Below are 23,683 nucleotides of genomic sequence, written 5' to 3'. Positions count from 1 at the left end.
TACAGGGAGGAGGGGGCTACATACGTGCGTATCTACAGGAGGAGGGGGGCTACATACGTGCGTATCTACAGGAGGAGGGGGCTACATACGTGCCCATCTACAGGAGGGGGGCTACATACGTGCCATCTATAGGAGGGGGGCTACATACGTGCCCATCTACAGAGGGGGGGACATACGTGCCCATCTAAGGAGGGGGCATACGTGCCCATCTACAGGGGGGGGGCTACATACGTGCCCATCTACAGGAGGGGGGGCTACATACGTGCCCATCTACAGGGGGGGGGCTACATACGTGCCCATCTACAGGAGGGGGGGCTACATACGTGCGTATCTACAGGAGGAGGACGGCTACATACGTGCGTATCTACAGGAGGAGGACGGGCTACATACGTGCGTATCTACAGGAGGAGGACGGGCTACATACGTGCGTATCTACAGGAGGAGGACGGGCTACATACGTGCGTATCTACAGGAGGAGGACGGGCTACATACGTGCGTATCTACAGGAGGAGGACGGGGGGCTACATACGTGCGTACTATCCAGGAGGACGGGGGGCTACATACGTGCGTATCTACAGGAGGAGGGGGGCTACATACGTGCGTATACAGGAGGACGGGGGGCTACATACGTGCGTATCTAACAGGAGGAGGGGGGCTACATACGTGCGATCTACAGGAGGACGGGGGGCTACATACGTGCGTATCTACAGGAGGACGGCTGCATACGTGCCCATCTACAGGAGGGGGGGCTACATACGTGCGTATCTACAGGAGGAGGGGGGCTACATACGTGCGTATCTACAGGAGGAGGACGGGCTACATACGTGCGTATCTACAGGAGGAGGACGGGCTACATACGTGCGTATCTACAGGAGGAGGACGGGCTACATACGTGCGTATCTACAGGAGGAGGACGGGCTACATACGTGCGTATCTACAGGAGGAGGACGGGGTACATACGGGCGTATCTACAGGAGGAGGAGGGCTACATACGTGCGTATCTACAGGGAGGACGGGGCTACATACGTGCGTATTACAGGAGGAGGGCTACATACGGCGTATCTACAGGAGGACGGGATACATACGTGGTATCTACAGGAGGACGGGGGGCTAATACGTGCGTATCTACAGGAGGACGGGGGGCTACATACGTGCGTATCTACAGGAGGACAGGGGGCTACATACGTGCCTATCTACAGGAGGGGGGGGTACATACCTGCCCATCTACAGGAGGAGGGGGGGCTAATACTGCAGTATCTACAGGGGGGCTACTATACGTGCGTATTACAGGGGGGGCTAATAGTGCGTATCTACAGGAGGGGCTACATACGTGCCTATCTACAGGAGGAGGACGGGCTACATACGTGCCCATCTACAGGAGGAGGACGGGCTACATACGTGCGTATCTACAGGAGGACGGGGGGCTACATACGTGCGTATCTACAGGAGGACGGGGGGCTACATACGTGCGTATCTACAGGAGGACGGCTGCATAGTGCGCATCTACAGGAGGAGGGGGCTACATACGTGCCTATCTACAGGAGGGAGGGGGCTACATACGTGCCTATCTACAGGAGGAGGGGGGCTACATACGTGCCCATCTACAGGAGGAGGGGGGCTACATACGTGCCCATCTACAGGAGGAGGGGGGCTACATACGTGCCCATCTACAGGAGGAGGGGGGCTACATACGTGCCCATCTACAGGGGAGGGGGGCTACATACGTGCCATCTACAGGGGAGGGGGGTACATACGTGCCATCTACTGGAGGGGGGGCTACATACGTGCCCATCTACAGGAGGGGGGGCTACATACGTGCCCATCTACAGGAGGGGGGGCTACATACGTGCCATCTACAGGAGGGGGGGCTACATACGTGCCCATCTACAGGAGGGGGGGCTACATACGTGCCATCTACAGGAGGAGGGGGGCTACATACGGGCGTATCTAAGAGGAGGAGGGGGGCCTACATACGTGCGTATCTACAGGAGGAGGACGGGCTACATACGTGCGTATCTACAGGAGGAGGACGAGGACGGGCTACATACGTGCGTATCTACAGGAGGAGGACGGGCTACATACGTGCGTATCTACAGGAGGACGGGCTACTACGTGCGTATCTACAGGAGGACGGGCTACATACGTGCGTATCTACAGGAGGACGGGCTACATACGTGCGTATCTACAGGAGGACGGGGGGCTACATACGTGCGTATCTACAGGAGGACGGGGGGCTACATAGTGCGTATCTACAGGAGAGACAGGGGCTACATACGTGCGTATCTAAGGAGGACGGGGGCTACATACCTGTCCATCTACAGGAGGAGGGGGGGCTACATACGTGCCTATCTACAGGAGGACGGGCTACATACGTGCGTATCTACAGGAGGACGGGCTACATACGTGCGTATCTACAGGAGGACGGGGGGCTACATAGTGCGTATTACAGGAGGACGGGGGGGCTACATACGTGCGTATCTACAGGAGGACAGGGGGCTACATACGTGCCTATCTACAGGAGAGGGGGGCTACATACCTGCCCATCTACAGGAGGAGGGGGGGCTACATACGTGCGTATCTACAGGAGGGGGGGCTACATACGTGCGTATCTACAGGGGGGGCTACATACGTGCGTATCTACAGGGGGGGGCTACATATGTGCGTATCTATACAGGGGGGGGGCTACATACGTGCCTATCTACAGGAGGGAGGGGGGGCTACATACGTGCCTATCTACAGGAGGAGGGGGGCTACATACGTGCCTATCTACAGGAGGAGGGGGGGCTAAATACGTGTCTATCTACAGGAGGATGGGGGGGCTACATACGTGCCCATCTACAGGAGAGGGGGGGCTACATACGTGCCCATCTAAGGAGAGGGGGGGCTACATACGTGCCCATCTACAGGAGAGGGGGCCGGCTACATACGTGCCCATCTACAGCGAGGGGGGCTCATACGTGAGTATCTACAGGAGGGGGGGGCTACATACGTGCCTATCTACAGGAGGGGGGGGCTACATACGTGCCTACTACAGGAGGGGCTACAGACGTGCGTATCTACAGGAGGAGAGGGGGCTACATACGTGTGTATCTACAGGAGGAGGGGGGGCTACATACGTGCGTATCTACAGGAGAGGGGGGGGCTACATACGTGCGTATCTACAGGAGGACGGGGGGCTACATACGTGCGTATCTACAGGAGGACAGGGGGCTACATACGTGCCTATCTACAGGAGAGGGGGGCTACATACCTGCCCATCTACAGGAGGAGGGGGGGCTACATACGTGCGTATCTACAGGAGGGGGGGCTACATACGTGCGTATCTACAGGGGGGGCTACATACGTGCGTATCTACAGGGGGGGGCTACATACGTGCGTATCTACAGGGGGGGGCTACATACGTGCCTATCTACAGGAGGAGGGGGGGCTACATACGTGCCTATCTACAGGAGGGGGGCTACATACGTGCCTATTCTACGGAGGAGGGGGGCTAATACGTGTTCTATCTACAGGAGGAGTGGGGGGCTACATAGTGCCCATCTACAGGAGAGGGGGGGCTACATACGTGCCCATCTACAGGAGAGGGGGGGCTACATACGTGCCCATCTACAGGAGAGGGGGGGCTACATACGTGCCCATCTACAGGAGGGGGGGCTACATACGTGCGTATCTACAGGAGGGGGGGCTACATACGTGCCTATCTACAGGAGGGGGGGCTACATACGTGCCTATCTACAGGAGGGGCTACAGACGTGCGTATCTACAGGAGGAGAGGGGGCTACATACGTGTGTATCTACAGGAGGAGGGGGGGCTACATACGTGCGTATCTACAGGAGAGGGGGGGCTACATACGTGTGTATCTACAGGAGGGGGGCTACATACGTGCGTATCTACAGGAGGAGGGGGGCTACATACGTGCGTATCTACAGGAGGAGGGGGGCTACATACGTGCGTATCTACAGGAGGAGGGGGGCTACATACGTGCGTATCTACAGGAGGAGGGGGGCTACATACGTGCGTATCTACAGGAGGAGGGGGGCTACATACGTGCGTATCTACAGGAGGAGGGGGGGCTACATACGTGCGTATCTACAGGAGGAGGGGGGGCTACATACGTGCGTATCTACAGGAGGAGGGGGGCTACATACGTGCGTATCTACAGGAGGAGGGGGGGGCTACATACGTGCGTATCTACAGGAGGAGGGGGGCTACATACGTGCGTATCTACAGGAGGAGGGGGGCTACATACGTGCGTATCTACAGGAGGAGGGGGGCTACATACGTGCGTATCTACAGGAGGAGGGGGGCTACATACGTGTGTATCTACAGGAGGAGGGGGGCTACATACGTGTGTATCTACAGGAGGAGGGGGGCTACATACGTGTGTATCTACAGGAGGGGGGCTACATACGTGCGTATCTACAGGAGGAGGGGGGCTACATACGTGTGTATCTACAGGAGGAGGGGGGCTACATACGTGTGTATCTACAGGAGGAGGGGGGGCTACATACGTGTGTATCTACAGGAGGAGGGGGGCTACATACGTGTGTATCTACAGGAGGAGGGGGGGCTACATACGTGCCTATCTACAGGAGGAGGGGGGCTACATACGTGTGTATCTTTAGTGATCTTGATGAGCGTCTGAACGGCAGTCTTCAGCTCGTTTCCTGACATGGTGGACACCACCACAGCATAAAGCTGAGCTGCTAGCTCCCTTAGGTCCTCCTTGTTGGTGTTCATAAGACTCTGCGGAGGGGAAATGTAGTATTAGCATCGGTCAGCGTTAGCGTAGCATGAAGCATACCAACGTATCCTTTACAGAAGTAGCATCAACTAGCTTTAGCATAGCATGCAGCATACCAACGTATATTTTACAGTAGTAGCATTGACTAGCGTTAGCGCCGACTTGCATTGCTTAGCATTGGCCTAGCATGTAGCATATCAAGGTACTATATCTGAGTAGTATATTACATAGCGTCAATTAGCATAGCATTGATTAGCATTCCAATTAATATTTTACATAAGTAGCGTCAATTAGTATTAGCATACCAAGGTATCTTTTACAGTAGTAGCATCAATTAGCAAAGCACGCAGCATGATTTACCTTGATCCAGTCGATCTTGTGGATAAACTTGGGGGCCAGGTTGTGAGGACAGACAGACACTACCTCCAGAAGACAGTACATCACAGGGACTCCTATCAAAATAAATCAAGAATAAAACATTAAAAAACATTAAAATGTATAGCTACATTGTATCATAAGGTATGAATGATGTATTTACTAGCCTGGAATCCAAACAGATATGCTCACTTCACAATATCAACAATGGTGAAACGGAGCATACCATTTTGGATTCCAGGCCTGAAACACATGAGTATTTGGAGACAAGGATGAGGAGACAAGATAAGGAAACAAGGAAAGGAGGGCACACATCACTCACCTCCTACAGCAGACAGCAGCTGCTGCAGTAGCTCCATGTAGACCTGTACAGTGTTGACCTCTGCTCCCTTGGTTCCAGTGGAGGACGAGGAGGTCAGGGGTTGGTTGGAGAGCAGGGTGTGTATGTAGCGTCCGATGGCAGGCGCGTCATCCTGCATGTCCGCCAGGCTCTTAGAGACGGGCGTGGCCCCGGCACTGTGGGCCAGACACATCCGCAGGTACAGCACGATCTGGAGACAGGAAACAGGGTTAGAAAAAACAGGAAGTTATTAACAGCAAGTGTGGCAAGATAAATATCTCTAGTCCCATTACTTTTTGTTCATGTTTTGTTACATACTTTAACTTCCTCTTCAATTGTTTTGTGGTTTTGCCCAGTCACAAACAGCATGACGTTCATACAACTATTCAGTTGAAATAGTTTTTTTTTCTTACCTCGCCAAACGCAGAAGGGTTGAAGGGTAGAGTGTTCGTCCCCACGATGTACTTAGCTGGTGTCTTCATCCTCTGAGCAGCCTAAAGAACAGACCAGATCAACAGGGCTGTAAAGACTTACTGCTGAAGCACCTGTACATTAACTAGAGAGCAAATTATCTAATGACAGGGGCTAGAACTGGGACATGGGGGGGGTTACGCCCTCACCTTCTCCTGGATATAGGCCACCATGTCAGGGAAGGAGGGCATGGGTTTACGGCCCTCTTTCTCTGAGTTCTTAGCAGGCAGAGCCCTCAGGACACGCTGGGCCTCGCTGCACACCTCTTCTCTCCTATAATAAACACAACATAGAGATACTTTATACTAGTACTACATAACACCACACCTCCTCTGTCCCACAACAAAGCACAAACGACCCAAAAAACGAATACAAATCGTATTAAAAGTATACAAGATTCAATAACACACAGACAAATCTCATAGGAGCTATCCTACCATTGCGTGAGTATTATCCCTGTAAAGGTGGAGGGGATATATTCACTGTAAAGTCAGTCAGTATTATCCCTGTAAAGGTGGAGGGGATATATTCACTGTAAAGTCAGTCAGTATTACCCCTGTAAAGGTGGAGGGGATATATTCACTGTAAAGTCAGTCAGTATTACCCCTGTAAAGGTGGAGGGGATATATTCACTGTAAAGGCAGTCAGTATTATACCTGTAAAGGTGGATGGGATATATTCACTGTAAAGTCAGTCAGTATTATCCCTGTAAAGGTGGAGGGGATATATTCACTGTAAAGTCAGTCAGTATTATCCCTGTAAAGGCAGTCAGTATTATCCCTGTAAAGGTGGAGGGGATATATTCACTGTAAAGGCAGTCAGTATTATCCCTATAAAGGTGGAGGGGATATATTCACTGTAAAGTCAGTCAGTATTATCCCTGTAAAGGCAGTGGGGATATATTTACTGTAAAGTCAGTCAGTATTACACCTGTAAAGGTGGAGGGGATATATTCACTGTAAAGGCAGTCAGTATTATCCCTGTAAAGGTGGAGGGGATATATTCACTGTAAAGTCAGTCAGTATTACACCTGTAAAGGTGGAGGGGATATATTCACTGTAAAGTCAGTCAGTATTACCCCTGTAAAGGTGGAGGGGATATATTCACTGTAAAGTCAGTCAGTATTATCCCTGTAAAGGTGGAGGGGATATATTCACTGTAAAGTCAGTCAGTATTACCCCTGTAAAGGTGGAGGGGATATATTCACTGTAAAGTCAGTCAGTATTACCCCTGTAAAGGTGGAGGGGATATATTCACTGTAAAGGCAGTCAGTATTATACCTGTAAAGGTGGATGGGATATATTCACTGTAAAGTCAGTCAGTATTATCCCTGTAAAGGTGGAGGGGATATATTCACTGTAAAGTCAGTCAGTATTATCCCTGTAAAGGCAGTCAGTATTATCCCTATAAAGGTGGAGGGGATATATTCACTGTAAAGGCAGTCAGTATTACACCTGTAAAGGTGGATGGGTGGTGTGTAGTGCTGAGACGTCCTATATGTTTTATACTCAATGTGTTATGTCAGTGTGTGTGTGTGTGTCTGGTGTTGACACTCACGGGTCCCCGGCAGCCAATAGGAGCAAGTATCTGGAGGGCACGTGATCAGGAGCGAATACCGTGCTGGCGTACTTCATTGCCACCTGACGCACCTGCACCTCAGGCTGACCAATCACAACACAGAAGAACACAATATTCAGAACTTTGACTGACCAATCAGAAAGCAATACTCCAATTTAAATCATCTAGATTCTACAGCAACACTATATTCAGACACAGTGATATTCCGGAATACTTTGACAACAGTATTCCCTACAATGACAACACAATATTATGATTCAAACATACGCCATATATTCCAGGTGAATTAAATCACACGTTTCCCTACACCAAACTTCATAGTAGAAATCCTAGTTAGTAGAACTAGTAATATTTCTCCCTGTAGGTTAACGTGTCGTAGGAGAAACCAGAGCTTCCATCTGGTTGAGTACGGCCCCCTGTAGGTTAACGTGTCGTAGGAGAAACCAGAGCTTCCATCTGGTTGAGTACGGCCCCCTGTAGGTTAACGTGTCGTAGGAGAAACCAGAGCTTCCATCTGGTTGAGTACGGCCCCCTGTAGGTTAACGTGTCGTAGGAGAAACCAGAGCTTCCATCTGGCTGAGTACGGCCCCCTGTAGGTTAACGTGTCGTAGGAGAAACCAGAGCTTCCATCTGGTTGAGTACAGCCCCCTGTAGCTTAACTTGTCGTAGGAGAAACCATATCTAGTGTTACCTTGCCCATGTAAGCTGCCACCAGAGCTTCCATCAGGTTCAGCAGCGCCCCCTGTAGGTTAGCGTAGGCTCCCACCATCATAGACAGAGCCTCCTGGATGGCGAGACGGACGTCAGGCTCCTCCTGTACACAGACAAGGTCAGACGGGGCAGGAGGACAGTTAGAATATATGAAAAAGTCGCTGCCATAAACCTTGAATTATGTTTTGGAGGCCTTTGTGTCTTGTCTAATATATATATAAATAAATAATGTAGGTAAACAGTGTATTCAAATAGCATTGTCTTGATGCAGGAACACCTACCTTGCACATGGCCTCAAAGAACTGCTGGACCAGAGCAATGTCTTTGGTGAAGAGTTGGGGCATCCGGCTAAAAGAGACAACACCCCCTCACTATCACATCAACTCATCAAGACACAGACTATCGTTGTTAAAAGCTCCAATCTGTAGCTTTTTTGGGGGGGGCAATCTGAGCAAATTCACATAGAAACGTGTGTTACAAATATGTGGTTCTCATTGAAAGCCATGAGAACAAGTGGTAGATTTATTCTATGTGCACTATTTCTATGCTTCTCGTTCTTAAGATTAGTTTTTTTTTTTTTGCTTTCGGTTTTGTACAGCAGCTTCAGAACAGCTGAAAATACAATATGTTTGGTTATGGAGAAGATGTTTCACAGCGTTTTAGAACTATTAGAATTTTAGCATGCAGGAAATGGCGGAGCGATTTCGGCATAGCGCATTTAAAAAAAAAAAAGTTTTTATTTTATTTATTTTTTACATACAGTAAAATCAGTGTATTTAAAATGTGTAACTACCTGGACAGTTTCCCCACAGCAGAATAGGCCATACACAGCAACTTAGGATCCTGCCAATCAAACCAGACACAACATATCCCATCATGCTCTATACCAGGAGCACGCAAAGCATCAACCATTGAAAAGGAGAAAAGCTACATTGTGTAGTTGATGAAAGGAGATTAAAACACATTGATTGATGGTTTTACCTCTTTGTACTCATTGATGAGCTTGGTGAGGCCATTCAGCAGCATCAGACCCAGTGGCTTGTTGGTGTCAGGACATCTGTCAGAGAGGAGACACACATCACAACATGTTAGGACATGTTAGGAGTGGCTTTAGTGTGGGTTAGTGTTGGGCTGGAACAAAAAGCATGCACACAGACACTCCTTTGATGACCCCTTCAATTTGTTTTTGTTTGTTATTGAAGCCTTTCCTTCTAACCCAGTGGGCACCAACCGATCGATCGCAAGCGACTTGTCGATCTCCAAGGCATTTCTAGTCCATCTCCAAGGCATTTCTAGTCCATCTCCAAACATTTCTGTAAAAACCCAACGATAAAGCCTTGTGTTTCTATTCTTTGTTATTAGTCTCGGGCTGTTGGTGGGAGGTGCTGACAATTCAGCTGCTGCCCTGCGCGCCGGGTAGACAAACTGTTTCCATTTCATGTGTCTGAAGGTACAAACTGTTGCCATTTCATGTGTCTGAATGTACAAACTGTTGCCATTTCATGTGTCTGAATGTACAAACTGTTTCCATTTCATGTGTCTGAATGTACAAACTGTTTCCATTTCATGTGTCTGAAGGTACAAACTGTTTCCATTTCATGTGTCTGAATGTACAAACTGTTTCCATTTCATGTGTCTGAAGGCACAAACTGTTTCCATTTCATGTGTCTGAAGGCACAAACTGTTTCCATTTCATGTGTCTGAATGTACAAACTGTTTCCATTTAATGTGTCTGAAGGCACAAACTGTTTCCATTTAATGTGTCTGAAGGCACAAACTGTTTCCATTTCATGTGTCTGAAGGCACAAACTGTTTCCATTTCATGTGTCTGAATGTACAAACTGTTGCCATTTCATGTGTCTGAATGTACAAACTGTTTCCATTTCATGTGTCTGAATGTACAAACTGTTTCCATTTCATGTGTCTGAAGGCACAAACTGTTTCCATTTCATGTGTCTGAAGGCACAAACTGTTTCCATTTCATGTGTCTGAATGTACAAACTGTTTCCATTTCATGTGTCTGAAGGCACAAACTGTTTCCATTTCATGTGTCTGAAGGCACAAACTGTTTCCATTTCATGTGTCTGAATGTACAAACTGTTTCCATTTAATGTGTCTGAAGGTACAAACTGTTTCCATTTCATGTGTCTGAAGGTACAAACTGTTTCCATTTCATGTGTCTGAAGGCACAAACTGTTTCCATTTCATGTGTCTGAAGGCACAAACTGTTGCCATTTCATGTGTCTGAATGTACAAACTCTGCCTCCCGGTGGGCCTGGGGAGGAAATCAAGTGCACCATGTTTCCGCTGGCCAATCAGATGGCTCAGATGACCGAGTCTGCAGTAACGTAGCAGGCATAAAATAAAGCTACGGTAAAGTTGATACTGTGAGATTTCAGAACGTTTAAAACCACGACTAGAGAGAGACTGTCAACCAATACAGAACGTTTAAAACCATGACTAGGGAGAGACTGTCAACCAATACAGAACGTTTAAAACCACGACTAGAGAGAGACTGTCAACCAATACAGAACGTTTAAAACCACGACTAGAGAGAGACTGTCAACCAATACAGAACGTTTAAAACCACGACTAGAGAGAGACTGTCAACCAATACAGAACGTTTAAAACCATGACTAGGGAGAGACTGTCAACCAATACAGAACGTTTAAAACCATGACTAGAGAGAGACTGTCAACCAATACAGCTAAGAGCTGCTGTTTCTATGAGTGATTTCATATTAAGTTCTTACTCAGCGCCGTCAACACTTTGTATTCAACACTTTTATAAGTTCCTATTACCACTCAGCGCTACAACAAGCAGCGCAGCAGTAATGAATGAGGAGGAAAGTGGATCTATAGGCCTTGTTATTATTAGCAGCTTGGGTCTTTTTTAATATCAAGGAATATTTCACTTTCTCTGTTCATAGGAGTAACAACATGAATTTGTGCCTGAGGCAGAAATAATGCGGTGCGACTCGAGTTTGGCCCTCAGCTGGAAGACGGTGTCCCTTTTGGGTCAGTGTCAGTGGAGGAAAGGGAGAGCGGAGAGATGCTGAGAGACTGCCCTCAGTCCGCTGCTCTCTCCCTCTGCTGAGACTGACCCTCAGTCTGCTGCTCTCTCCCTCTGCTGAGAGACTGCCCTCAGTCCGCTGCTCTCTCCCTCTGCTGAGACTGACCCTCAGTCTGCTGCTCTCTCCCTCTGCTGAGACTGACCCTCAGTCTGCTGCTCTCTCCCTCTGCTGAGACTGACCCTCAGTCTGCTGCTCTCTCCCTCTGCTAGACTGACCTCCCCTGCTGAGACTGACCCTCATTCTGCTGCTCGTCTCCCTCTGCTGAGACTGACCCGCAGTCCTGCTTGCTCTCTCCCTCTGCTGAGACTGACCCGCAGTCTGCTGCTCTCTCCCTCTGCCTGAGACTGACCCGCAGTGCCTGCTGCTCTCTCCCTCTCTGCTGACGACTGTACCCGCATTCGGCTGCTCTCTCCCTCTGCCTGAGACTGACACGCAGTCTGCTGCTCTCTCCCTCTGCTGAGACTGACCCGCAGTCTGCTGCTCTCGTCTTCCTCTGCTGAGAACTGACCCCGCAGTTCCTGCTGCCTCTCCTCTCCTCTGCTGAGACTGACCCGCAGTCTGCGTGCTCTGCCTCCCTCCTGCTGAGACGACCGCAGGCCTGCTGCTCTCTCCCTCTGCTGAGCACTGACCCGCAGTCTGCTTGCCGCTCTCCGCTGCTGAGACTGACCCGGCAGTCCTGCTTGCTCTCCTCCTCTCCTCTTGCTGGAGAACTGACCCGCACGTCCTTGCATGCTCTCTCCCTTCTGCTGAGACTGACCCGCAGTCTGCTGCTCTCTCCCTCTGCTGAGACTGACCCGCAGTCTGCTGCTCCCTCCCTCTGCTGAGACTGACCCGCAGTCTGCTGCTCTCTCCCTCTGCTGAGACTGACCCGCAGTCTGCTGCTCTCTCCCTCTGCTGAGACTGACCCGCAGTCTGCTGCTCCCTCCCTCTGCTGAGACTGACCCGCAGTCTGCTGCTCCCTCCCTTGCTGAGGACTGACCTCAGTCTGCTGCTCTCTCCCTCTGCTGAGACTGACCCGCAGTCTGCTGCTCTCTCCCTCTGCTGAGACTGACCCGCAGTCTGCTGCTCTCTCCCTCTGCTGAGACTGACCATCAGATGCAGGCACCATCAGCCCAGTAAAATAAAAAGCTAATTATTTAAAATGTATGCTCACTCAGCTGTGCCTCACAAGCAATACAACAATGGATCTATTACCGGTGTGATCATAGCCTACATCAAAATGTTGAAATATAATTTTTTGTAAATGTTCCGAACACATGCATTGGCAGTTAAATTCAAGCAAAGCCAGTATGCAATGATAATGTATTGGGCCTGTAGCTTACTGCACAAACCTCACTGCTACATAACTGTTTTTAATTGGTTAATGTTGCATGGGCTTACATTTTATAAGTCATGGTAATAAAATATCAGAGCAGTAGATCTCTACTTACATTTAGACTCAGAAAGTGATCTTGACTCAGAAAAGGTTGGTGACCACTGTTCTAGGGCCAGCTCTTAGGCTGCGTTTAAACAGGCAGCCCAATAAATTATCTTTTTCAATGATTGGGCAAAAGATCAGAATTGGGCTGCCCGTGTAAACAAAGCCTTAGTACTGTAACTGTCTCTATAAGGAAGGGTTGGATGAAACTGACTTGGGACCAGTACTTACACCTGACAGGTGTGTTGGGGCACTGGTAGACAAATGGATCTAGGACCAGCTCTTACTGACTCTTCCTATATGTAAGGGTTGGATGAAACTGACTTGGGACCAGTACTTACACCTGACAGATGTGGTGAACAAACTGAAGGGTAAGAGAGAGCAGCTTGTTGTTGGTGTTGGCTCCAAACAGACCGTCGTACACCACCTGGGGAGAGGAGAATAGAGAGAACGAGTAGAAGAGAAACAGGAAATAGATAAGTGATGAAGGTTTCCTTGAGGGAAGGACATTGAAAGACATTTCCAGGACTGTTGATGTATCAGAACATTACAGCGGTACCTGTATGTTAGCAGGGAAGCACTCAGCGGCGAGGCGAGAGCGTAAGAGATGTGGTAGGATCTTCATCTTGACTCTGGTGCTGACCGGCTCATGTTTCAGCTCCCTCTTCAGACTGGCCCCCTACCACATACCGTCACAGAACATTAGTCAGCCAACAGTTTGACACAGCACGTGTGATATTGTTCACACATACAACCAATCAGGATGATGTAGCGACCACGCTGGACAGATCTCAGCCTCCGTTCATCAATGCCACTTCCTGTCAGGAAGCCATTTCAACTCATTCAAATTGGGGGGGGGGGTCAATTCAGTTCAGAAGGTTGGAGGTGAATCTTTCCACACCTTAGTTTTGAGGGGGATGTCTCCCAGGTAGACCTTGTACATCTTGTTGACGATCAGGGGGTTGTTCCAGTCGATAATACTGCAAAATAAACCCAACATCACAACAACGCAACAACGCACAAATCAACTCATCTCGGAACCCAGAACAAACTCTCGGAACCAAATCCCGTTGTAAATGGACTAATGAGGTGCACCATCCCATAATAGTAGAATAGTCCCATAGATACCCACCTCTGCTTGCTCTTGAGCTCCAGGTCTGCGGCCGTGGCAACGCCGTGTCTTGTGTCGCTAGAGGCAACCACCAGGTGTATGACCGTCTCCACCTCCGGTACCTGTTCTGCCTCGATGAACCTCACTATGCCGAGCTTACACTGGGAGACACGTAACCATCACCTTACAACCCAGTACAACCACCACCTTCCCATTTAATTATTTATCTAGGCAAGTCAGTTAACGACTCATTCTTATTTACAATGACGGCCTACCGGGGAGCAGTGGGTTAACTGTCTTGTTCAGGGACAGAACGACAGATTTGTACCTTGTCAGCTCGGGGATTCGATCTAGCAACCTTTTGGTTACTAGTCCAACGCTCTAACCACTAGGCTACCCTGCAGCCCCAAGGAAGGTGTGATACACCTTCCTCTAAGGTCAAAGTTCAGAGGTCAGTTGTCAGTACCTGTTCCAGCTGCTCTGGGCTCCACTGGGCCTCTCCGATGACCCTCTTGGCAGCGTAGACGCTCATCCCTGGAGGAGGCTGGGGGAGGCCCTGTCCGGCCGCCGCTGCCCCAGAGCTACCCTGAGGGGACGAGGGAGCTGGGCGAGTGGGAGGCTCGTTCAGGACAAACCTGGACGTCAGTGGAGAGAGAAGGAGAGGGAGGGGGGAGAGGAGGGGCAGGTCAACTACAAGGTAAATTGTTTAGGGATTGAAATAATTCATTCAAGCAGTCTTTGGAAAAACAATTACTTGAGTGAGCATGTTGTTTGCAAGTTTTATAGTATGTTAGACCATTTCAACAATAACCGATAACATACTAGCATACCTGAACACTTAAAATGGCCAGCCCCATATGCTACATCCCAAATGGCACCCTATATAGTGAACTACTTTAGACCAGAGCCCTATTCCCTATATAGTGAACTACTAGTGACCAGAGCCCTATTCCCTATATAGTGAACTACTAGTGACCAGGGCCCTATTCCCTATATAGTGAACTACTTTAGACCAGAGCCCTATTCCCTATATAGTGAACTACTAGTGACCAGAGCCCTATTCCCTATATAGTGAACTACTAGTGACCAGGGCCCTATTCCCTATATAGTGAACTACTAGTAACCAGAGCCCTATTCCCTATATAGTGGACTACTAGTGACCAGGGCCCTATATAGTGAACTACTAGTGTCCAGAGCCCTATTCCCTATATAGTGAACTACTAGTGACCAGAGCCCTATTCCCTATATAGTGAACTACTAGTGACCAGGGCCCTATTCCCTATATAGTGAACTACTAGTGACCAGAGCCCTATTCCCTATATAGTGAACTACTTTAGACCAGAGCCCTATTCCCTATATAGTGAACTACTAGTGACCAGGGCCCTATTCCCTATATAGTGAACTACTAGTGACCAGAGCCCTATTCCCTATATAGTGAACTACTTTAGACCAGAGCCCTATTCCCTATATAGTGAACTACTAGTGACCAGAGCCCTATTCCCTATATAGTGAACTACTAGTGACCAGGGCCCTATTCCCTATATAGTGAACTACTAGTGACCAGAGCCCTAGTCCCTATATAGTGAACTACTTTAGACCAGGGCCCTATTCCCTATATAGTGAACTACTTTAGACCAGAGCCCTATTCCCTATATAGTGAACTACTAGTGACCAGAGCCCTATTCCCTATATAGTGCACTACTAGTGACCAGAGCCCTATTCCCTATATAGTGAACTACTTTAGACCAGGGCCCTACTCCCTATATAGTGAACTACTTTAGACCAGGGCCCTATTCCCTATATAGTGAACTACTAGTGACCAGAGCCCTATTCCCTATATAGTGAACTACTAGTGACCAGAGCCCTATATAGTGAACTACTAGTGACCAGAGCCCTATATAGTGAACTACTAGTGACCAGGGCCCTATATAGTGAACTACTAGTGACCAGGGCCCTATATAGTGAACTACTAGTGACCAGGGCCCTATATAGTGAACTACTAGTGACCAGGGCCCTATATAGTGAACTACTAGTGACCAGGGCCCTATATAGTGAACTACTAGTGACCAGGGCCCTATATAGTGAACTACTAGTGACCAGGGCCCTATATAGTGAACTACTAGTGACCAGGGCCCTATATAGTGAACTACTAGTGACCAGGGCCCTATATAGTGAACTACTAGTGACCAGGGCCCTATATAGTGAACTACTAGTGACCAGGGCCCTATATAGTGAACTACTAGTGACCAGGGCCCTTGGAGAGGCAGTGTAGTCTCCCCACTGACCCGTAGGGCATCAGCAGTACGTCCAGCATGAACTCCAGCAGTAGCTGGACCGTCTTGGGTTTCTCCATCAGGATGAAGGGGGAGGCCATCTTGGAAGTGTTGGAGGAGTCCTTTGGGTACTTCATGTGATACAAGGATGGGATCAGAAGATGCATCAAGCTGGAGGGAGAGAGGACAATAAGTCAGTGTGTGTGTGTGTGTGTACGTACACTGTGTGTGTGTGTGTCTCTCTCTCTCTCTCTCTCCTTACCTATCCTGTTGGGGCTCAGGCTTGCCCTCCATAGCAGTCAGCAGGGTTGGTGCCAGCTCACACTGTTTCCCCACCTCCAGTCGAGGGTAACCCATCTTGATGTAAATGATGGTGAAATTCTGCAGAGAGAATCCACCGTTCTGGATTAAAAATCTCACAATGTCAGGGGAGTAAACAACATGGTAAACAGAGACATAGATTATATATACAGAGTTTGAGCATAGGCCTACTCAGTTTGAGAGATGCCATATTGACAAGATAAATCACAGGATGAATACCCCAAACAGCCCTCTATTCCCAACATAGATAATAACAGGATGAATACCCCAAACAGCCCTCTATTCCCAACATAGATAATAACAGGAAGTACCCCAAACAGCCCTCTATTCCCTTCATAGATAACAGGAAGTACCCCAAACAGCCCTCTATTCCCTACATAGATAACAGGAAGTACCCCAAACAGCCCTCTATTCCCTACATAGATAATAACAGGAAGTACCCCAAACAGCCCTCTATTCCCTACATAGATAATAACAGGAAGTACCCCAAACAGCCCTCTATTCCCTACATAGATAATAACAGGAAGTACCCCAAACAGCCCTCTATTCCCTACATAGATAATAACAGGAAGTACCCCAAACAGCCCTCTATTCGCTACATAGATAATAACAGGAAGTACCCCAAATAGCCCTCTATTCCCCAAAGAGCAAGCAGTAGCAAGGACAGAAGGCTGTCCAGCTCCGGGGTGAAGTCTCCCGGGGTACAGATCAAGGATCAGCTTCTCCTCCCCCAATCCCAACCATTAGTAGAGAAAATGCTAAACTGACTCAAGATCAGTGTGTAGGGGCAACGTTACCCTACAACATTACCCTACAACATTACCCTACAACAAACCAGACCCTGGGGGATTGGTCTATTACCACCTAGTTGAACCAGGCTGTCGAAGTAGACCAAGGCCACGTTCAGCAGGCATAGAAATATCATCAATAGAGCCGTCATGATTACTCATTCTACATGTCAAAATTGTTCTACATCATATATTTCCATCTGAACATCCCACAACTTTTGTGTCCTGCTGAACGCACCCCAGGTAGAATGTAGAGTATTACCGTAACAAAGGATGCTGCTGCAGGGTCCTGGTACTGAACCAGGAGAGTCTCTACTGGTAGCTGGATCAAAGGTCTGCTCTTAATCCTCTTGTTCAGGTGGACCAGTAGCTCCATCACCTGGTAGGGAGAACAAGAGGTTAGGATTAGTTATAACAATAAGTTACCAGGGGCTCCATCACCTGGTAGGTAGAACAAGAGGTTATGATTAGTTATAATAATAAGTTACCAGGAGCTCCATCACCTGGTAGGGAGAACAAGAGGTAACGATTAGTTATAATAGTAAGTTACCAGGATCTCCATCACCTGGTAGGGAGAACAAGAGGTAACGATTAGTTATAATAATAAGTTACCAATAGCTCCATCACCTGGTAGGGAGAACAAGAGGTAACGATTAGTTATAATAATAAGTTACCAGGAGCTCCATCACCTGGTAGGGAGAACAAGAGGTAACGATTAGTTATAATAATAAGTTACCAGGAGCTCCATCACCTGGTAGGAAGAACAAGAGGTTATGATATTAATTAGTTATAATAAGGTTCTTAATCCCCTCGTTCAGGTGGACCAGGAGCTCCACCACCTGGTATGAGTCACATGTGCTGAATACAACAGGTGTTGACCTTACAGTGAAATGTTTACTTACAGGCCCTTAATCAACAATGGATTTAATAAGAAAAAACATTATGAAAAAAAAAGGAAATAAAAGTAACAAATAATTAAAGAGCAGCAGTAAAATAACAATAGTGAGGCTATATACAGGGTATTACGGTACAGAGTCAATGTGGAGGCCATATACAGGGTATTACGGTACAGAGTCAATGTGGAGGCTATATACAGGGTATTACGGTACAAAGTCAATGTGGAGGCTATATACAGGGTATTACGGTACAAAGTCAATGTGGAGGCTATATACAGGGTATTACGGTACAGAGTCAATGTGGAGGCTATATACAGGGGGTACTGGTACAGAGTCAATGTGGAGGCTATATACAGGGGTACTGGTACAGAGTCAATGTGGAGGCTATATACAGGGTATTACGGTACAGAGTCAATGTGGAGGCTATATACAGGGTATTACGGTACAGAGTCAATGTGGTGGCTATATACAGGGTATTACGGTACAGAGTCAATGTGGAGGCTATATACAGGGGGTACTGGTACAGAGTCAATGTGGAGGCTATATACAGGGGTACTGGTACAGAGTCAATGTGGAGGCTATATACAGGGGTACCGGTACAGAGTCAATGTGGAGGCTATATACAGGGGGTACCGGTACAGAGTCAATGTGGAGGCTATATACAGGGTATTACGGTACAGAGTCAATGTGGAGGCTATATACAGGGGTACCGGTACAGAGTCAATGTGGAGGCTATATACAGGGGGTACCGGTACAGAGCCAATGTGGAGGCTATATACAGGGGGTACCGGTACAGAGCCAATGTGGAGGCTATATACAGGGGGTACCGGTACAGAGTCAATGTGGAGGCTATATACAGGGTATTACGGTACAGAGTCAATGTGGAGGCTATATACAGGGGTACTGGTACAGAGTCAATGTGGAGGCTATATACAGGGGGTACCGGTACAGAGCCAATGTGGAGGCTATATACAGGGGGTACCGGTACAGAGTCAATGTGGAGGCTATATACAGGGTATTACGGTACAGAGTCAATGTGGAGGCCATATACAGGGGTACTGGTACAGAGTCAATGTGGAGGCTATATACAGGGGGTACCGGTACAGAGCCAATGTGGAGGCTATATACAGGGGGTACCGGTACAGAGTCAATGTGGAGGCTATATACAGGGTATTACGGTACAGAGTCAATGTGGAGGCTATATACAGGGGGTACCGGTACAGAGCCAATGTGGAGGCTATATACAGGGGGTACCGGTACAGAGCCAATGTGGAGGCTATATACAGGGGGTACCAGTACAGAGTCAATGTGGAGGCTATATACAGGGTATTACGGTACAGAGTCAATGTGGAGGCTATATACAGGGGGTACCGGTACAGAGTCAATGTGGAGGCTATATACAGGGGTACCGGTACAGAGTCAATGTGGAGGCTATATACAGGGGGTACCAGTACAGAGTCAATGTGGAGGCTATATACAGGGGGTACTGGTACAGAGTCAATGTGGAGGCTATATACAGGGGTACCGGTACAGAGTCAATGTGGAGGCTATATACAGGGGGGTACCGGTACAGAGTCAATGTGGAGGCTATATACAGGGGGGGTCCCGGTACAGAGTCAATGTGGAGGCTATATACAGGGGTACTGGTACAGAGTCAATGTGGAGGCTATATACAGGGGGTACCAGTACAGAGTCAATGTGGAGGCTATATACAGGGGTACCGGTACAGAATCAATGTGGAGGCTATATACAGGGGGTACCGGTACAGAGTCAATGTGGAGGCTATATACAGGGGTACTGGTACAGAGTCAATGTGGAGGCTATATACAGGGGGTACCAGTACAGAGTCAATGTGGAGGCTATATACAGGGGGTACCGGTACAGAGTCAATGTGGAGGCTATATACAGGGGGTACCGGTACAGAGTCAATGTGGAGGCTATATACAGGGGGTACTGGTACAGAGTCAATGTGGAGGCTATATACAGGGGGTACCGGTACAGAGTCAATGTGGAGGCTATATACAGGGGGTACCGGTACAGAGTCAATGTGGAGGCTATATACAGGGGGTACCAGTACAGAGTCAATGTGGAGGCTATATACAGGGGGTACCGGTACAGAGTCAATGTGGAGGCTATATACAGGGGGTACCGGTACAGAGTCAATGTGGAGGCTATATACAGGGGTACCAGTACCGAGTCAATGTGGAGGCTATATACAGGGGTACTGGTACAGAGTCAATGTGGAGACTATATGTGGGGGGTACCGGTACAGAGTCAATGTGGAGACTATATACAGGGGGTACCGGTACAGAGTCAATGTGCGGGGGCACCGGTTAGAATGAATTAGTTCTAATTAGAAGTTACCAGTCGCTCCATCACCTGGTAGAGAATAGATTATGATTCCAGTTGACTGTTAGAAGAGATGGTTTATGATTAGCATAAAGCTACTGTATAGTGTAGTAGTAGTGTGTACCAGCAGGTCTAACACTAATCTGTGTGTTCTATGGAGAACGTGGTTACAGCTGCAGACACACCATCAACGTATGGAGGGGGAGAATATTACTATGTTTACTAGTTGACTGTTAACTGATTGATATTACTACAGTGCTGTGGACGGGCCTTTCCCCGATAACATTGAGCAGCTGTGTGCACTTGTCTTCCACACACCCCGTCATGGATTTAAAAGCATAGGATTGATGTAAGCATTGACCGGAGGGAGTTTCCAATTCCTCCATTGTAAAATCCAGGCGAGAATAAGTGCAAGTGAACACTTCCTGGAGAAGGTGCCAGAGAACAGAGACACAGCTATGTGCAGGCTACTGGTACTGCAGGACGGAAGAAACAGACAGCGTGTTCTTACTTTCTTCCTGACTCCCTCCTGCACGCTGGACAGTTTGAGGAGGACCGGGGGCAGGAACTTGGATATGATGTCCTGGAGTTGGTCGTCTGTCTCTGCATGGCCCAAACGCAAGAAAACTCGCTCCAGTTGATCTGGAGAATTGAACGGAGGACAAATTAGGAGATCTTAGGTGAGGAGGAGGAGACGGGAGGAGAAATTAGGAGATCTTAGGTGAGGAGGAGGAGACGGGAGGAGAAATTAGGAGATCTTAGGTGAGGAGGAGGAGACGGGAGGAGAAATTAGGAGATCTTAGGTGAGGAGGAGGAGACGGGAGGAGAAATTAGGAGATCTTAGGTGAGGAGGAGGAGACGGGAGGAGAAATTAGGAGATCTTAGGTGAGGAGGAGGAGACGGGAGGAGAAATTAGGAGATCTTAGGTGAGGAGGAGGAGACGGGAGGAGAAATTAGGAGATCTTAGGTGAGGAGGAGGAGACGGGAGGAGAAATTAGGAGATCTTAGGTGAGGAGGAGGAGACGGGAGGAGAAATTAGGAGATCTTAGGTGAGGAGGAGGAGACGGGAGGAGAAATTAGGAGATCTTAGGTGAGGAGGAGGAGACGGGAGGAGAAATTAGGAGATCTTAGGTGAGGAGGAGGAGACGGGAGGAGAAATTAGGAGAGAGGTGGAGAAAGAAGGAGAAAGGAAAGGGAGGATTCGAACATGTGAAATGATGACACTAGGCTGTATCCCAAATGGCACCCTATTCCCTTTATAGGGCACTACTTTCACCAGGTTCAGGTCAAGAGTAGTGGGAGTAGGGTACTATTTGGGACGCCAGGGTTCAAATCCCACCACGTGACACATGCTTAAAGTCCAGGACTAGGCTTAAAATCAGGACTGGGCTTGATCTGTGTCCAGGAAACCAGTCCTTACTGTGATATCATCACATTAGGCATCCCCTAACTCTCATGACAGCCTTAGATAACTGGTTTGGTTGGGAGATTCGGCCAACTAAATGTTGAACATGTAGCCTCTCGTCTAGCGGAGCCGGTCCCGGGTCTCTCTGCACATAACGCTCCCTGACGGAGACCGGGGTTCACTTCCTGTGTCCACATTTCAAACTACACCTTCTACCTCTGTAGTCACCTGTAACGCCGCAGCTGTCTAAATAAGGTCCAGAAAACACACAGAGTGTGGATGTCCATTTAGCTGGTCCCGTGTGGCTCAGTTTACTCTGAATAAGACTGAGATTCTGCTAAATGACTCAACTGTAAACATTTCAAATGTAGCTACAACATTAGGACCTAAAGTATCAACAAGGGCCTGTTATAGTAGCTAATGCACCTTGTATTGTGTTATATGTGTTATAACTGGGGTGGATAGGCTGTTACATGCTGTTCTGAGCTAGATCACAAAGCCTGCATGACATAGACATTAGCTATGTCAGACAGGGCGGATATGCTTTCTACTTGCATCAGACGGGCAACTAGTTGGCAAGGAATTAATGACATAAATTAGTCGCTAACTAACTAGCTGGTGATTTGGCTGGTTAGTTAGTTACCTAAATCATCTCAAACGTGGCTAGCTAACTGCTGCTGTGGGTAGGGGAAAATGGCTAGCTAACGTTACCTTGTGAGAGGTGTGTTTGCCAACACACTCACTGCACTGAAAAATGAAGTGTCATATTTCATTCAATGTGTGCAACCTGTTACACCGAGATACCTAACTAGATTGCTTGCAATAAATTAGCTAGCTACTAGCGCTAATTAGCTAACTTCACACAAGGTTAATCTTCAAGACAATTCACATTGTCCCGGACGCCTGTCTGCTCTGCTAACCAGCAAGCTAGCCACTTCGTTACGCCACATTGGCACAACGCATATAAATCGTTTAGTTCATCGTAGTTACAGATCTAACATGTCATCGTTACAAATGGGAATGAAATGACTGATCCAATGTAAAACTATTCCAGTCGCCATCAGATCACGTTGATCTTTAATACAACTGTAACACTTTCACTTGGACCATGACTGTGCAGACGGCCTTCTGAAGGCGTTAGCTAGCTAGCTACCTCAAATCAACGTTTATAAGTTCATAATCACAGGCGTTTTGCTCGATAGAATAAGTTATGACTGTGTACTAAATGCAATAATACATGTTACCGATACATGAAGTGTCTTAAATGCATTTAATCACTGCAAAAGCAGTTAGAAACTTACTGAGTTCATCTTGAGCGGCCATGTTCATAGAAAGTCATCGGTGTTCTCGCTCTCTCACCCTGCGGGTGTATTCATTAATCCATGTCGTAGCAAAACGTTTTAACGGTAAATATTTTGCAACGAGTATTATAGTTTGTTATTGGTCGAATTGAGGTAGATCCCGCCCCTTTTTGTCCCGTTTGCGTCCGTTGGGTTCCTGGTGAACCATCTATGAACGGTGATTAGATGCCACTCCTCTCTCACTGGATCCTAAGTCGGTAACTGTAATTAGTCTGAACACCTGCTTCACACATAGCACCGGGCACCGATAACAGACACAGCTGGCGACATTCATATTGCACACACGTAGTCTTCATTCATTCTTTACATGTAGAAACTGGGAAATTCTGGGTAGACACTGAAACAATAGGAAAACAGGAAGGGGAGAAAATATCAATCGAAATTTGTCCCCAAAGTGAAAAACCCAGCATTTCTGAATGAACATTTGTAGAAAAATACTCCTATAATGAAATAAATGCTTCATTTTGTA

General features: G+C 48.0%; 1 protein-coding gene across 1 annotated transcript in view; it reads right to left on the bottom strand.

Moving 5' to 3' along the window:
- The window catches only part of LOC115190840 (proteasome adapter and scaffold protein ECM29-like), a 23,909-nt gene extending 617 nt beyond the window's left edge, over positions 1-23,292 (bottom strand). The window contains exons 1-20 of the mRNA XM_029748900.1: positions 23,155-23,292; positions 20,960-21,090; positions 17,466-17,582; positions 16,357-16,475; positions 16,107-16,265; positions 14,288-14,456; positions 13,843-13,982; positions 13,612-13,690; positions 13,270-13,389; positions 13,052-13,137; positions 9,202-9,277; positions 9,014-9,063; positions 8,502-8,568; positions 8,201-8,323; positions 7,489-7,592; positions 6,081-6,204; positions 5,874-5,954; positions 5,443-5,671; positions 5,106-5,197; positions 4,613-4,747 (exon numbers count right to left, since the gene is read on the bottom strand). Coding sequence (XP_029604760.1) covers positions 4,613-4,747; positions 5,106-5,197; positions 5,443-5,671; positions 5,874-5,954; positions 6,081-6,204; positions 7,489-7,592; positions 8,201-8,323; positions 8,502-8,568; positions 9,014-9,063; positions 9,202-9,277; positions 13,052-13,137; positions 13,270-13,389; positions 13,612-13,690; positions 13,843-13,982; positions 14,288-14,456; positions 16,107-16,265; positions 16,357-16,475; positions 17,466-17,582; positions 20,960-21,090; positions 23,155-23,182 — 2,229 coding nt within the window. The 5' untranslated portion in view covers positions 23,183-23,292. The remainder of the gene's footprint in view (positions 1-4,612; positions 4,748-5,105; positions 5,198-5,442; positions 5,672-5,873; positions 5,955-6,080; positions 6,205-7,488; positions 7,593-8,200; positions 8,324-8,501; positions 8,569-9,013; positions 9,064-9,201; positions 9,278-13,051; positions 13,138-13,269; positions 13,390-13,611; positions 13,691-13,842; positions 13,983-14,287; positions 14,457-16,106; positions 16,266-16,356; positions 16,476-17,465; positions 17,583-20,959; positions 21,091-23,154) is intronic.
- Positions 23,293-23,683: the final 391 nt, after the last annotated feature.

This window comes from Salmo trutta, unplaced genomic scaffold, assembly GCF_901001165.1.
Source record: "Salmo trutta unplaced genomic scaffold, fSalTru1.1, whole genome shotgun sequence".
Classification (NCBI taxonomy): domain Eukaryota; kingdom Metazoa; phylum Chordata; class Actinopteri; order Salmoniformes; family Salmonidae; genus Salmo; species Salmo trutta.
The sequence above is the reverse complement of the archived record's forward strand: the minus strand, read 5'-3'. Positions and strand labels throughout refer to the sequence as shown.